The sequence below is a fragment of the Battus philenor genome, unplaced genomic scaffold (genome assembly GCF_028537555.1).
Source record: "Battus philenor isolate CCGP_79_NKW_IND1 unplaced genomic scaffold, ilBatPhil1.0.hap1 SCAF_7, whole genome shotgun sequence".
Taxonomy (NCBI): Eukaryota; Metazoa; Arthropoda; class Insecta; order Lepidoptera; family Papilionidae; genus Battus; species Battus philenor.
The window spans coordinates 5,111,519-5,126,464 of NW_027181737.1; the positions used below are offsets into that span (position 1 = coordinate 5,111,519).

Consider the following 14,946-nt stretch of genomic DNA (forward strand, 5'->3'; position numbering starts at 1 on the left):
AAAATTCATGTTTGAAATTTGTTTTATATTATTAATTTAAGAAAGAAAATATTTCTCGAGTATTTGTGATTCGAGTATACTTCGGTTAAATTTAAGAAATTAATTTTACATTCTACTTTTTTTAATTAATAAAATTCATAAAAAAATTACATGTTTACAGTCGACTAGTGCAAAGTACATATAATGTGTTAAAATAAGTTTAAGCAAGAAAATTAGTTATATTTTTTATGATTCTCCTTTAGCTACATATGTGGAATATATCGATGACATTGTCGAGGAAAATAAACATTTATATTATACTGAAGACTCTTGTAATAAAATTACTACGCATTCACGATTAACTTTTTTTATACTTACTATTACGTATAGATAATAACAGTAAGAATTTTGGACTATAATAATGGTAATGCTATAATGGACTAATCGATATTGGGTACAATAACAATTTTATCATTTAAAAAAACATAGGATTGGATGCAAAATACTTCCATCCAAGCCAAGATAGTTTATGGTTAAACAGTGGAGTTCCAAAGGCTGAAATAATGACGCTGATTATGATGTTTACAAAAGACCGTCATCATTATTATGTCTGCAAATAGACGCCCCCTACAAGGCATAAGCCAAGGGTTGCCGGGTTGTCTGGTCTATCGCTGCCCTTATTTAGCGACGTCCAGCGATCTTAATTATGCCGTCGTTCTACCTAGAGAGAGATCTACTCGCGTCTATCTGATCGTGATCTCTCGAGAAACTTTCGGTCTCAGCAGCAGTCGGGTGATGTTGCATGACCCATGTTCCTTAAAAGCATAGTAAGATACCATTGTACTGTAGCAAACATTAACTAATTTTATTTTTAGATAATGAGTCTGTTGCCATCGCCCAGAGCAAAACTACCGCTGAAAGTAGTTCTTCAAACAGTTTCGCATATTCGAATTCAACATCCAAAAACGCTACTATAGAAAATGTTACATCGAAAAAGTCACCTAGTACTAATGGACATGAGAGTAAGTTATAGTTATAAATAATAAAAAAGGAACATAACATTTCCCTTGAGGCATAAGACGTGCCGATTAATTAACGTAATGTTGTTAACATACTATGTCACTGCGTAATAAAATTAGATAGCGTGGTCGATATCAGTGTTATTATTAAACATATATATACTATTGTCTTCTCTCGGGAAAGCGCGTGTGCGGGTCGCAGTGTTATATGCCTAATGGAATCTCCGTTGGATTGTATGTCGCATATCTTATCGTCTTTCTTTCGATTTCCTCATGATGTTTTCTTTTACTGTCAAGGACGGCGATGATAATATTTTACCAAAGGGTCCAATGCTAAGACCAACGCGGTGTTAATTCGAGGAAATAACGTTTAGACGAACGTCTACATTGATTGTAACGTTTTTATTGCAAGTAATTCAGAGTAGTGAGTTAGTTTTACGATTTAAGTTGATAATGTTTGCACGACCGTAATATTTTTTTATTTAATATTTCTTCTACGATGCGTGCACGGGAGCAGTTACTAATATATTTCTATAATAAAGAACAGAGGAGTATACATGGTTCTTTCATATAGTGACAATAATAAAAAAATATCTAACGGTTTATGTTAAGAAAACTTTATATAGATACTATAAGTAATATGTGAGATAAAATTAATTTTAATGAACTATTTAGGTGCTGACTCAAATAGAAACCATTTTGACTCTACTTTTTTGGATGCCTATTTAAAAAATAATTTCTTAGGATGTCAATTCAAGTATATATTTTAATATCCGCAGAAGAATCAAAGTCACTGATATAGCTAGAAAAACTGTTTGTTTAAAATGGCACCGGGTAGCATATCGCTCGTGTAGCAGATGTTCAAGGTTCAAGAGTGATGACCACGTGCCAGTAGAACTTCCACTAAGTGGACGGACGACAAAGTCAAGGTCGTGGGAAAGCGCTGATTGCGGGCAGCGCATGACCGGTCATCGTGGCGATCTTTGCGATCTTTATGTGGAAGGTTCTTTTCCTTGCAGAGAGCCTCTATCAGCTGATATCTCAAAGTAGACATGATCATGAAACGTCTAACGATTGCTTTTTTTTTTTTATTGAAATCCGTGTCCTGTACACGGATATTAACTTCACAATGTTTAAGTTTGAAATCAAATAGTAGTAATAGTCGAGAAGGTCAGATTATGCATAAAAAGAATAAAAAGCCTGGTGTGCTTCTTGCCTAATGGTACTATTAGTATATTCAATATCGTGCACAATATTGTTTAATAAAAATATATAATACCGCACTGTTACGCCCAGATGGTAATAATTATTAACGTCTTATATTTATATGAAAATACTTCAATATTTTAGTGATTTGACCCGTCGTCAAACTCATTTTAACGTGATATCGATGTAAGAAGCACTCATAAAATGGAGATTTTTATCAGACCTTTTTATCAGCGTTTCTTTCTATCGTGTTTCAAAGCAATCAAAAATCGCTCCTAGTTTCTCTGTGCTCACGCCTAAGAGGCCAAAGAGCTTCCGTCCGAGCGTGTTCCCAATCCGGAAAAACTTCTAAAGTTTTTCGCCCTAGCAGAGGTTTTCAAATGTGCTCTCAAGTTCGAGTAAACAGTAGACCTCTTTCTAGATCTGTGCTAGGCGCCTGTGTACCCGGTTAGGCTATAAATATTAAATAGCAAACAGCATTTTTCAAAAATTAAAAAAAAATTAAGATGTTATTTTAAAAAAAAGTACCCGATCTTTTGTGACCATGTTTGTGAAAACCAATACTAATAAGTAATTAATTATTTGGAAGCATTATTTTAATTTATAATTTATATCATTTTTATTTTATCAGAAAGTGTTAACTGTTCTGGGCCAAATGAAAGTATTCAATGTGTTAGGAAATGCCCCCCGGTGGCAACCTGCGATAACCGTAACAAGATTATACATTGTCCGATGTTCAATTCAACCACACCGTGCACCAATGTGTGTGCTTGTAACAAAGGGTTTTATAGAAATTCGGATGGATTTTGCGTCACTAGTCAGCTGTGTGGTAAGCTACTTTTTCGACGTATTGTAAAATAAAATTAACATTAGTAATGAATTCGGCATATTTAATTATAAATAAATGCAACACAATCGTAATGGAGTCACTAAATATATCGAATAATGATCAATGGGCAAAACAGATTTTGCGTGTTATTTAGTTTTTTTTCTCAGTTTAATATTTTTTACAATAAAATAACATTTTCAACAATTAATCGCACCGAAAGTTCTATACTCTGTTCTGGATATGTTTGTTAACGTTAGCGGCATCGGAGCTTATGCTCTTTCTTTATTGGCCTTCTAGCCACGCTTTTCTAAGCCGCGGTAGAGCGGTTTCGGTAGCAATGTACTAAATATTTTGTTAAAGTCGGTTAACTACTTTTGAATTATTATTTGCAAATTAATTCATAACTATTTTCTTTTAGATAAGAAATGTGGAGATCCTAATGAAGAATATAAGCCAGACAAAAAGAAATGTCCAAATGATTTTTGCAGTTCAATTGTGTCAAGATTTGCATGCGATCCTGAAGAAGTTGGTCAACCAGGGTGCGTCTGTAAACCAGGATTTTTGAGACTGGCCGCCAATTCTACATGCATTCCCATGAAGCAATGCCCCGAATTAGCTAACTCACCCGATAACCGTAAGTATAAACCTCTATTTTATGCACGTTTTTGTACAAACTTTAAATGGTTTAAAGGGGTGAATGTATAACTCATTTGCTGTCAACTAATGTTTATTAATAATAATAATAATTGCAAGTAGCACTAGTAAACTGCAGAGTATTAGGAAAGTTAAAAAAAAATAATGAAATCTGTTAAGTCGTTTTTAAGTTATGGCATGACCAAGGAAAATTGGAATTCATATTTAATGTACAAATAAGAATTTGGCGCTTAAGAGAGAGAGTTCAAAATCACTGCATCTGCCAACAACTAATTTGTCATGCGATAGCTTTTTTTAAATAAAATACAGTAGAGCATACCGCAACCCTATTGGACGCCCGAAAGTGGCATCAAAACTATCTAGCAAACCTGTCCTTTTTTAGCTGAAGGTGTTTGTCTCAATAGATATACATTATTTAAATTATCTATGTTCAAAATTTTGTTATTCAGATGATTCAACGTGTGGTGAAAATGAAATTATGAACAATTGTCCGTCCCCCGCATGTGAATATTGTCCGTCGAGCGACAAGGAAGCACGCGCGTGTTTGACCACATCCCAGAAAGTCTGTCCGCCGCCTAAGTGCACGTGTAGAAACAACTACAGACGATTACATAACGGCACTTGTGTGCCAACTAGAGAATGTCGTAAGTTAACATTGTACAAATAGAATCACTAACTTATTAAAGATTCAGTTACTTATTTATTAAAACGTAGTAAATCTCTTTTAAAACGTTTCAGGTCTCTTAAGGCTGCATTACTTGGCACTGTCTTAGATTTGTTCCTTTATTTTTCCTTGTTCGTTTCGGATTCTCTTTTAAGTTTTTCATATATTATTTGATGAGTTTATAATATTACGTATTATATTTTAATACAATATTTGTTTGATACTTACTTATTTTATTATTAATTATGATATACATTATCAGTAAATTTTTATTAGTAGTACTTCTTTTATCGTATCAATCGTCACATAACGTCACACACAATACATCCAAAGTTTTCTGCAAAAAATCTCAGAAGACTGTTAATTATACTTCTGTATTGTTATTGTAATATTTTTGTGTTAAATTTATAAGACTTAAAATAAAGTAATAAATAAATATCAAAGTAACACCCTCACTCAGCAAATATGTTTATCTAGTAGCACAAATATATTTTGGTTTAATCGACGAATCTATTTTACCCTCTATTGTAAAAAGCTACAATGCAGTAGTGTATGTATTAATTATGTTAAGTTCCTTATTTTGTCATATTAATGGTTTATTACTTATCAGATATGTCTTTCACGTGTTATCACGGGGTATAAAATTATAAAAAAAGTGATGGTGACTAAGTTAATTCGATGAATTTTGCATCATCGCTTTAAACAAGAACAGGATATAAAGACATTGGAATATAAAAAAAAGCTTAAAGACTTGGTAATCTTAGGCGTATCTCTGTTAAGACCGCGAAGTTGTTAAAAATTCGTCCCATTTTTTCTTAAAAATTTCTTGAAATGAAATGTTGATGTAAATATTAAAGCATATCTTATAGTATCATATATATATATCATATATATCATATATATATGTCATAATTTTGTTTTTTTTTCTCAGCATCGTTCAAATGTCCGCGTGTGAATGAAGAATTTGATCCTTGTCCATTGTGCTCGAATGATAATTGCAGTCGCGCTACACCCGACGGAACTTGCAAAGTCATCGGCCGCATCGGTATACCGTTGCAATGTCGGCCATCGTGTCGTTGCAAGAAGAATTACTGGCGAGATGGTGATCGGTGTGTACCTTACGAAAGCTGCCCCAACGTTCCAAGTAATTATCAAGAATACGTAAAAAAGTATTTAGTAATGTATGTACTAAAGTAACCGACATAGCATATCTGTTCGGCAAGTTGAAGTGGCAGTAGGCTGACCATATAGCACAGTATGGATAGCCGCAGGGCTCTAAGGTTCTAAAATGGCGTCCACAGACTGGCGAGCACAAGTACGACGTCCACTCAAAAGTTAGACAAACAACTTGTAACGGTCACCAGAAGACGCCCATTGCTGGCTGCTTGCAACCGGTTTTATAGGAAATCTATGGACGAGGCGCCATGTCCAACAGTTGAAGCGGCTGAAACTATGATGATGATACATATAGCTCACTATCAACTGAACTTTTGTAATCAAGCGAAACGCATAGATGGTATCAGTGAACTATTATAAAAAATAAAGATGCGTTCACATGTAACATTTTTAATATAATTCAAAGTGTCATAATTATCTACCGTTACCGTTAACCAATACCTAAAACCCATAATTTTCAATAAAAAGATAGATTATAAAATAATAAATTTAAATTTTTTAAATTATTTTCCTAATTAAATAATTAACAAAATAACCACATTTACCTTTTTTAGAAAAATGCACTAAACCCCACGAGAGTTTGAAATGCACGACGTCATGCCCGCGACCCAGAACTTGTTTCGGTCGACACATCCGCTACAAATGTCCGGACGTTACCGCACAAGTTTGCAAGGACGAGTGCGTTTGTGACGACGGATATTATAGAAATTCAGATGGATTTTGTGTTACCAGCGATTTATGTGGTAAGTTTTGAATTATGCCAAAAATCTGGTGTTTTGACAAAAAGTGGATTGGTTTTTGTAAGGCGGAATATCATTTTGTTTGTGTTTATAGTATTGTAAATGTTATTCCATATAATTAATTGCTAGTTTTGTATTGGTGTTAGATAAAAAATGCACCGGACCGAACGAAGTATACAAGGCAGATAAAAAAACTTGCCCCCCTGAAACATGCCGTTCTATTGTGGCACGGTACAAATGTGATTCAAATGAAGTAGGCCAACCAGGATGCGTGTGCAAGCCAGGATTTTTAAGATTGAGTTTAAATTCAACGTGTATTCCGATGGAAGAATGTCCGGAATTAAAAAATTCGCCTGATTACAGTAAGTTTTATTTTTTTATTTTCATGTATGTTTCACTAAGGAAGCAGTGAGCGCTCATGCGACTTGCCGTTTAAAGAGCTTGGTTTAACTTTAGTGTTTATTAAAATATAACAGGAATAATAAACAGCCTTGACTTCATTTAAAGCTAACACGATCTTTATGATTACCCTACTTTGTTTTTTTATACCAATTCTCTTCCTTTTTTCCTTACTTGTCATAACGTGAACGTTGTCTGACTTTACTGTGCAAAATAATTTACACGCTGAAGGCTATGTGACAAATCGAGTATCTCCATATGGGGTGGGGGCCTACCAGTAAGTCATCTTTCACAGAACCATTTAAGCGATGGGTGTTACCTTTGAGACTCGTATAAGATTTATCGGGAACGTTTCCTTCTTGTAATACTTTATTTTGTCACTTTTACAGTCGTCAAACGAAACGCACTTAGAAGTTCGCCTAACTAAACGGCGAGGTTTTAAAATCTATTAAAAACTCTTATGGTTTAGGCCTTTTTATATGTCGCTTTAACTAGATAGAAAATGGTACTTTTTTATTTTATGTATAAATAAGCACATTTTATGTGTATAAAATATAAATTTCAATTAATAAAAATAGTTGATTTCTTTATTTTAGCTCGGCCATATGTCAGTATGGTGAATATCAGATTAGCCGGTGGGTCATAAAACATATAACGTGTTAAATTATTTTTATATGTACAAAATGTTTAGAGGCTGTTGATAGGTACTAAAAATTAAAAATTAATTGCATAGTATATTATGTTACAGATAAACCAGAATGCAAACTACCGCATGAATCTTTGAAATGTGTGAAAGTATGCCCTCCGCCAAAAACTTGCAACAATCGTTTTGTAGAAGTCAGTTGCCTGTACATCGCAAACGAGACGTGCACACATAAATGCGTTTGTGATGACGGTTTCTACAGAAATGAAGACGGACAATGTGTTACCGGTGATCAATGTAGTGGTAAATCATTTTATATGTAATATATACTAATTAAATAAAAATGTAGATAGGAAATAAAAGAATAAAGTAAAAATGAATGCAAATGAAATGGTATGGTAAATCTAGATTAAGATAGAGTTTTTTGTAGTTACCCACCTGTTACGCGTTACTAACTAACTTCACGTCATTATTAATATATAATCATTACGATTATATTTATAGGTCTGAGAGTTGTATTAGTTGCTCAAATTCTCTAAAGGTAAATTAATAAAAATATGTGCCTAAGTTTTTCATATTTATAGCAAATCATTTTAAAATCTGTACATATATACGAGTACATATCGTTTCTTAGTATTAAATTACACTTTATGTTTAATTTTCTAGATAATTGTTCAAAGCCCAATGAGAGTATACAATGTGTCAAATCCTGTCCGCGTCCTCGAACATGCGTAGGTCGTCACATACGTTACAGATGCCTAAACAACACTGACGAAGTTTGTCAAAACAAATGCTTGTGTAATAATGGATTTTATCGAAACTCTGATGGATTCTGTGTCACGAGCGATTTGTGTGGTAAGCTTGATTTCAATTAAAAATCCAAAAACTTATTTATAACTAATACTTTATTTTCAATGGAAAAGTGATAAGTGAACCAAAGCAAAATAGAAATGGTGTTTAATATTAGCGTTAAAAATAGCAAAGAAATATATTAATTGAGTTATATATAATAATTTTGTATAACAGTTAATTTAAAAAAATGTTTTGTATCTCATCATCACTTGGCCCGTAGGACGTACAATGCTGAAGATATAGCCTTCCCGATAGATTTCCAGTAAGATTAGTTGGAAGCAACCTGCATCCAGTGTTATTTTTTTCCAAATTTTCGGTAATCGTTGAAAAATATGTACTAAAATTAACGTGAATTACGTAACAGAAAATATTTTATGCATTTTTAGTGGGAATTAATTATCTATGATTTAAACACAATTTACAATTAGGTTACAATTGATTAGATGATGATGTCCGAGTAAACTATATTAATGTACATTTTCAGATAAAAAGTGTGGTCCTAACGAAGAATACAAAGCAGACAAGAAATCATGCCCTTCTGATCTTTGTAGTTCTCTCGGAAAGCAATACAAATGTGACTCGAAAGAAAGAGGTCAACCCGGTTGCGTTTGTAAAGAAGGATTTCGGAGAATGAACTCAATGTCTCCATGTATTCCAGAAGTCGAATGTCCTGAGTACACAAATCTATTTCCTCCTGGTAAATGTATTTATATAGCTTATATTTCTTTCTATTGTTTAATGAGATAATATCAGAGAAATGCGTACTAAAAGTACAGTGACATTTCATTTTCATTTGTTATTACTAAAATAAACACGGTCACATAGTGAACAGGACATCTATAACAGATTCTTGCTAAATTTGAAATACTGGTTCTGTACATGAACTAACAGCGAGAGTTACCACGGGATCTTGGTTGGGCTTTTTATTTATTGACTTATCAGGTTCCATCGCATTGCGAGGTTGCCAAGCTTTTAGTTTGCTGCAGATCAAACGTATATTCTCTCAAATGTTTCTTTCGCTTGTTCTTCTTAGGTCTAAGTAATTTATTATCCGAACAGGTGCTAGAATTGTTTAGACGTCAAGACGAGTCCAAATTCATTCATATTGAGTAAAGAATGTTAGAATTTAAATTTGAATTTGCAATTGTTGCTTGTACAGTTTTATTAATTATCACCATGCGGACCCCTGTTTGGACAGCCGGCACTTGCCGAAGAACTTTTTTAGGTTATTTTTATAAAAGCTCCATGAAATGACTGACAGTAAGGGCCTTCGAACTTCAAGCTTGGACTATTGCACAATACCCATTCAGTGTTCCGATTTAGGAGTGCTTGCAATCTATTTTGATATTCCTCATTGGGAAGCTGCCAAGCTTCTTGGTCAATTTGTACACTTCCCGCCATGCAGTGATGAAAGGGAGGCTAAAATTGCGCTATAGCTCGGTTTTTTTGGTGTTTCGATTCGAGAGCACTTAAAGGACTAGGAACTACAATTCGTTGATTTTATGACATATAAATCGTTTCATAAACTATGTATTTTAACTAACTATGGTGCTCTAATGCTAAAACCATTGAGATATATGCACTATTTATCGGTAGAGACACATCTCGGCGGTTTTCTTTAAATATTTGCTATAATAATTTAACGACCTTGTTTTTATAATTCTTTTATAGCATCGTATATCCGTTCAAAAGATTATATCGTCCTTTACCCAGTTATTTCACTATCTACAGGTTCAATTTAAGCGATTAAATTTCTTGTATGTGCACAAATTCCATGATTTAGTTTCACTTTCCCTTTATTTTCTTTTTACTGCAGAAACATGTTTAATAATTTGCCCAGTGCCATTTCTACTAATCTACAGGGTTATGTAGATAACTGTCTATAGATGTCTTCATTCTTGATTCGATCTTATTACGGTTTTAAATCTGGAATAAATAGATTAATTTACTACTACTAGACATTATATTCTGTGCAATTTTATAAAGTTTTTTTTGCCTTAATAAAATTGCACAAAATATTAGGAAACTTGTACAAAAAAGAAAAAGAACGATAGACAAATTATTATTGTTTTTTTACCAACTTTTCAGTAAGCCGTTCTTAAGTAATGGATAAATAGATCTTAATGACGAGTTCGTATAAAATTAATTCTATTTGGTTCATCATATGTAATTCTTGCAGATAACAATTTTTTTTCTTTTCCCAGTAGGTAAATGCAGCGATTCTGATGAAGTATCAGAATCGACTAACAGTAAAACTCCTTTTATATTCGATATCGAATATTGGTACATCCTCGATGTTGTTCCGGAAAAAGAAATGGATTCTGACGAAGATTTCACAAGAAAGTAATACCTACAAGGTTACACGTATAAAATGATTTTGTCTGTGTCATTTCTCGTTCATTTAATAAACTGTTGAAATATTAAACTGTGTTTGTTTACCTAAAAAAAATAATAGCAAACTTTACAACAAGTGTTAAAAAGCCAATAGTTTTATTTCATAGCATTTGAAATATTGAAAAAGTGAGAAAGACGAATCAGTATAATTGGAAATCTACCACCAGCAGTTAAACGACAGTACGCGACGACGAATATAAAGATTGAAACGGTAGTGAAATTGTTATGGTAAAGGTTCAAAGAGTTTCCTCGCAGACCACTTTCAAAATTTAACTCTTTACTGTGGACTTTACGCAGCTGCATTTTTACCATATTTCAAAACTCGACACGTGAAGACCAGATAGATAACACCTAATAAAGAATATGTGAGTTTTATATCTTACAGTCGTTGAACTTTTTAAAATATTATATGCCCACATTTCAGTAGAAATGTCAACATTTCAGTTCTTCAGTATCAAAAGCTGACAAATTTTCATGAACTCTTGGTTGAGAATTGTGAACCCTCAACTTTTTTTGTCAAGCTAGCGTAGACCTCCTTTGTGTCTCCCGTAGAACTCTGGGATTTCAGCTGGACCAGAAATGAGTGTTTTTACGTTTCAATAAATAGTTCTATGACTTCACAAGACCTTGAAAAAAATCTTTATAGTTTTTCGTGTTTCTTGTATTTACGGCTTAAAACAAAGAGAAAGTAAATTTTGGGTAGGCTTGCATTTAATTCTTACCGCCGGATATGGTTTGTAATTAAATAAGTAATAAACAAGAGGACAAATGTCCTCGGTATTGCATTTTATCTCAATTCTATTTTACCTCATTTAAAAGCCAACGATTGTTGACACCTTGCGTTAGTTGTCGGCCAGCAGGAACAATGCATACGTTTTTGAGCATTCTTTTTTGCAGTTCATTATTTATCATGGTGCAGTACGCGAATTCAGGTTTGTATTTATTTTGTTTTCAAATTTTTAATAATTAGTTCTATCGTATAAAATGTTTTGCTTTTTCAGGCATCATTTCATTTTTAAATTTATTGAACATCATTATCATTTTATTTCAAATATAATCATTTTATTTGATATCTGTATGGTATCATTATTTGTTTATGTAATATAAATCGTTTAGTACCTGCTTTTGATACTACCAGCAGTAGGGGACATATCGTGGCACGTGGTAGGTATTCTATTCACTAGATCAGAGGTGACAAACTTTGGTTCTTGAGAAACATGTGGCTCTTCAACTACTTTTTTGTGGTTCTCTTATGGAATATTAAAGGCAGGTTAGCAAAAAAGTTTTAAGAAGGTTCTGCGACTTCATCTATTTATGATAGTAACTAGCCAGGTTAAGTTAATTACATAAGCTCATTTATTTCATGAAGAAATGTTTTGACAAAAGTAAAGTTAATGTTTTTAAAAGTAATGGGCCTATTGGCGAATGACCGAGTGTCTTGAATGGTTATTTTATCAATTAAGTCGTTAAAATGGTCCGTTTTTAAAATTTAAGCCGGTCTCGATTACGATTGTTGTCTTTAAGCAGAGCTTGTAACGTTAAAGGCTTTAGAAGAAAAGCTCGAACCGTCTCTTGTGTTTTCTCATAAAATAATTGAATCCTTGTTTAACCTCTTGCCGTAATGATATTTCGGAATGGAAAAATACGTAAAAGTTAATTCCCGATACCTTGTGCATGTATTTTAGCAATAAAATTGTAATCAGTATTAAATCGGGATTATCGTATTTGTTATGGAAATATGTAAATAATAAACCAATTAGTTATATTTGCGATAGTACTAATTTATTTATTTTGCTTATTTTATCTAATGTCATGAACATAAGAGGAAAACAACAAATTTTATCTGACGATGGGTTTGAAACAGGCATAAAATGTCTACAAACGATGTCAACAAAAATAAGGAAAACTGGTACGACATGATCGAATTTCAATATTTATAAGGCCAAGAGTGGACCAATTTTTACTGTGTAATTTATGTATTTACGAAAGTATTTATGTACATGTATGTACATTCATTACTAACGCCCTCCATGTTAGTAGACTGCCCACTATTTTTTATTGTTAATTAAGTCTGTCCAATAATTGTCTGGAAGATATCGTTGTTTGCAAAAAGACAGCCCATTGCATTTAAATTTATTTACTGAAAATTTTTTCCATTTATTTCGAAAGCATAACAAAGAATAAATAAATAAAAAATGTTGCCAAATTATTACGGTTTCAGGATGTTTCCTGTATTTGTACAGTACTGTCTTTTCCTGTATTAAAAAAGGCAAAATTAGCTGTTGTTAATTTTGCCTTTTTTAATATAAGTAGTTATCTAAGATTATTTATTGTTCTTTCCAGTTATACCAAAGTTTTATGTTTAAAACTATTACAATATAATAATTTAAAAATATCACAATTTAATATTTATACTTTAGTCAAAATGTAAAGTCAGAAATCAGGATATCCGCAGAAGAACCACGGTCACTGACGTTGTCCGCAGATTTGCTTGTCTAAAGTAGCAGTTCACGGGGCACATTGCTTGTGCAACCGATGATCGTTGGAGCCGAAGGGTTCTCGAGTGGTAACCACGGGCTAGTAGACGCGGCTTAGCTAGGTCCCCCTAGGTGGGCCTATAACATAGTGAAAGGTCGCGGGAAGACTTTGCTATGCGATGGGTGTCCATCTGCTGCTGATATGATGATATTTTAGCCACGGTTAACGCCGGTTTGTCTTTGTTCTACAAATATTAACTTAATTTTAATACTGATAATCGTTTTATATATGCCGCTTTCTAGATCCAATGAGATGTCTAAAATCAAATGAAATCTTACTCTGTAAGTCTCCGTGCCCAGAAAAAACTTGTCAAACACGAAACGTTGAATGTACTATGAAAAGTGAAGATTATTGCAGAGTCGGATGCGTTTGTAGAAATGGATTCTACAGAGATTTTAAAGAAAATTGTGTCTCAGAAAATGATTGCGGTAAGTAAAAACTAATGAAATTCATAGGATTCTTTATTTGTACCGATATAAACTATAAAACATTTCTTTTTATTTTCAGATCGCTTACAGAATAACAGTTGAAAATCTTCATTAAAATATGAAACCTCTAAACATATTTTATGTTGGTTTTCTCATCCACTTTTTACTCTCTTTTTTAGAATAGAACTTTGGAATTGAATCTGTATGCGTATTTGTTGTATATAAAAACCTTATTACGAATTTTACGTAATTAATGTTATTAGCTACAACTTTATTTCAATTATAAATATGTCCTTTATATACTAGTATAATAATTTCTAATGATAAAAACACGTATAATACAAGAACATATATATAAAAATAACTAAAACTCCCTATTTTCTTTCGCACTTTTGATATTAACTATGTGTTTCCCGTTGTTGCGTTACACGAACGTGGTTCTGAAAGCAAGAAAATGTAATCCGTAATTTTGGTTATTTTTGTCACATGTCAAATAGATATTATTTAGTAATTACGTAATAAAAATCATGCGGTTTCAAGTAATAGCTTTATTTTATATAATAGTATTACAAAAAATTATTTACAGTAAGTATAATTAAGAGTTATACTTACTGTGTGTGTGCAGTGAAGTGATGAATATATCAATCACATTCGTTTTAAATAAGTTTCAAATTTAGCTTTATTGGCCATTAATAAGTATATGGTTCAAGTTAAGTATATTTTGATGATTTTTTTAAAACTTTTACGTTGTGGTAAATGACCGACACTTATATATGAAGTCAAGTATAGGCGCCGTGAAAGTGCCTATCTAGATATATAAAGGATGGATTGGTTATAAGTGTAAAAGCTATAAAGAGGTGAATGTTAAGCACATTTGTGGTCAAAATGCCTTAAAACTTATATACCAGTTTTTATTACTTTGAAATACTCTAATTTACTTTTCTTTGAGAATACTATAGCCCAATGACTTCTCGCAGTACAAACTCTGGAGGGACAGATAGTAAACAATTTTTAATTGTAATATGTAATAATTTGAATAAAAAAAACATTTTTTTACTCTACTATCATTACATTATTATATTATATTATATCTGAAACTATTTATATTGGGATAGGATGTACCGTATGTTAATTGACAGTAAATAAATTATACATTTACCCGTTCTTAGTTTTTACTTCTATAACCAATCATACTGTATATATCATGCTGGATGCATGCATGTAGGAAACTGATTATGCGTAATAAATCCTTTACAGAACTTTCTACTACTTTCTAAAATTATTTGTAAACAAAATTCCATTACAAAACCTACATTTTTTTGGTTAACTCGGTAATAATTAACATAAAGCCGAGATGGAACTCAATACTTACCTGGCTTTATTGGTAGTATAATTTCATTCGCTGAAAAGATAAAGAAATTAAAA

At 32.5% G+C, this 14,946-nt stretch overlaps 1 protein-coding gene and 1 long non-coding RNA gene across 3 annotated transcripts; both read left to right on the forward strand.

The window, feature by feature from the left end:
* Nucleotides 1-3,546: 3,546 nt before the first annotated feature.
* LOC137931041 (rh5-interacting protein-like) lies at nucleotides 3,547-10,546 on the forward strand. Of its 2 annotated transcripts, none has more exons than XM_068774437.1 (9): nucleotides 3,547-3,667; nucleotides 4,137-4,331; nucleotides 5,283-5,495; nucleotides 6,082-6,270; nucleotides 6,414-6,629; nucleotides 7,415-7,612; nucleotides 7,976-8,164; nucleotides 8,646-8,858; nucleotides 10,366-10,546. In XM_068774437.1, exons 1-9 carry the CDS (start codon nucleotides 3,628-3,630, stop codon nucleotides 10,506-10,508), a joined length of 1,596 nt encoding a protein of 531 aa, XP_068630538.1. In that variant the 5' UTR covers nucleotides 3,547-3,627; the 3' UTR covers nucleotides 10,509-10,546. The 2 variants fall into 2 exon arrangements, with proteins under 2 accessions (XP_068630538.1, XP_068630539.1); XM_068774438.1 differs by having other exon boundaries at nucleotides 10,369-10,546.
* An 859-nt stretch (nucleotides 10,547-11,405) lies between these two features.
* LOC137931323 (uncharacterized) lies at nucleotides 11,406-13,686 on the forward strand. Its single transcript, XR_011108957.1, has 3 exons — nucleotides 11,406-11,487; nucleotides 13,336-13,521; nucleotides 13,601-13,686. It is a non-coding gene; the product is annotated as an uncharacterized lncRNA (long non-coding RNA).
* The last annotated feature ends 1,260 nt before the right edge of the window (nucleotides 13,687-14,946 follow it).

Excerpts from the sequence above, each read along its gene's own strand:
- LOC137931041 (XM_068774437.1), top strand. The coding sequence starts at position 3,628 with ATGAAGCAATGCCCCGAATTAGCTAACTCACCCGATAACC. Across the intron at positions 4,332-5,282 it reads TGTGCCAACTAGAGAATGTC|CATCGTTCAAATGTCCGCGT; the intron begins GTAAGTTAACAT and ends TTTTTTTCTCAG. Across the intron at positions 5,496-6,081 it reads AAGCTGCCCCAACGTTCCAA|AAAAATGCACTAAACCCCAC; the intron begins GTAATTATCAAG and ends TACCTTTTTTAG.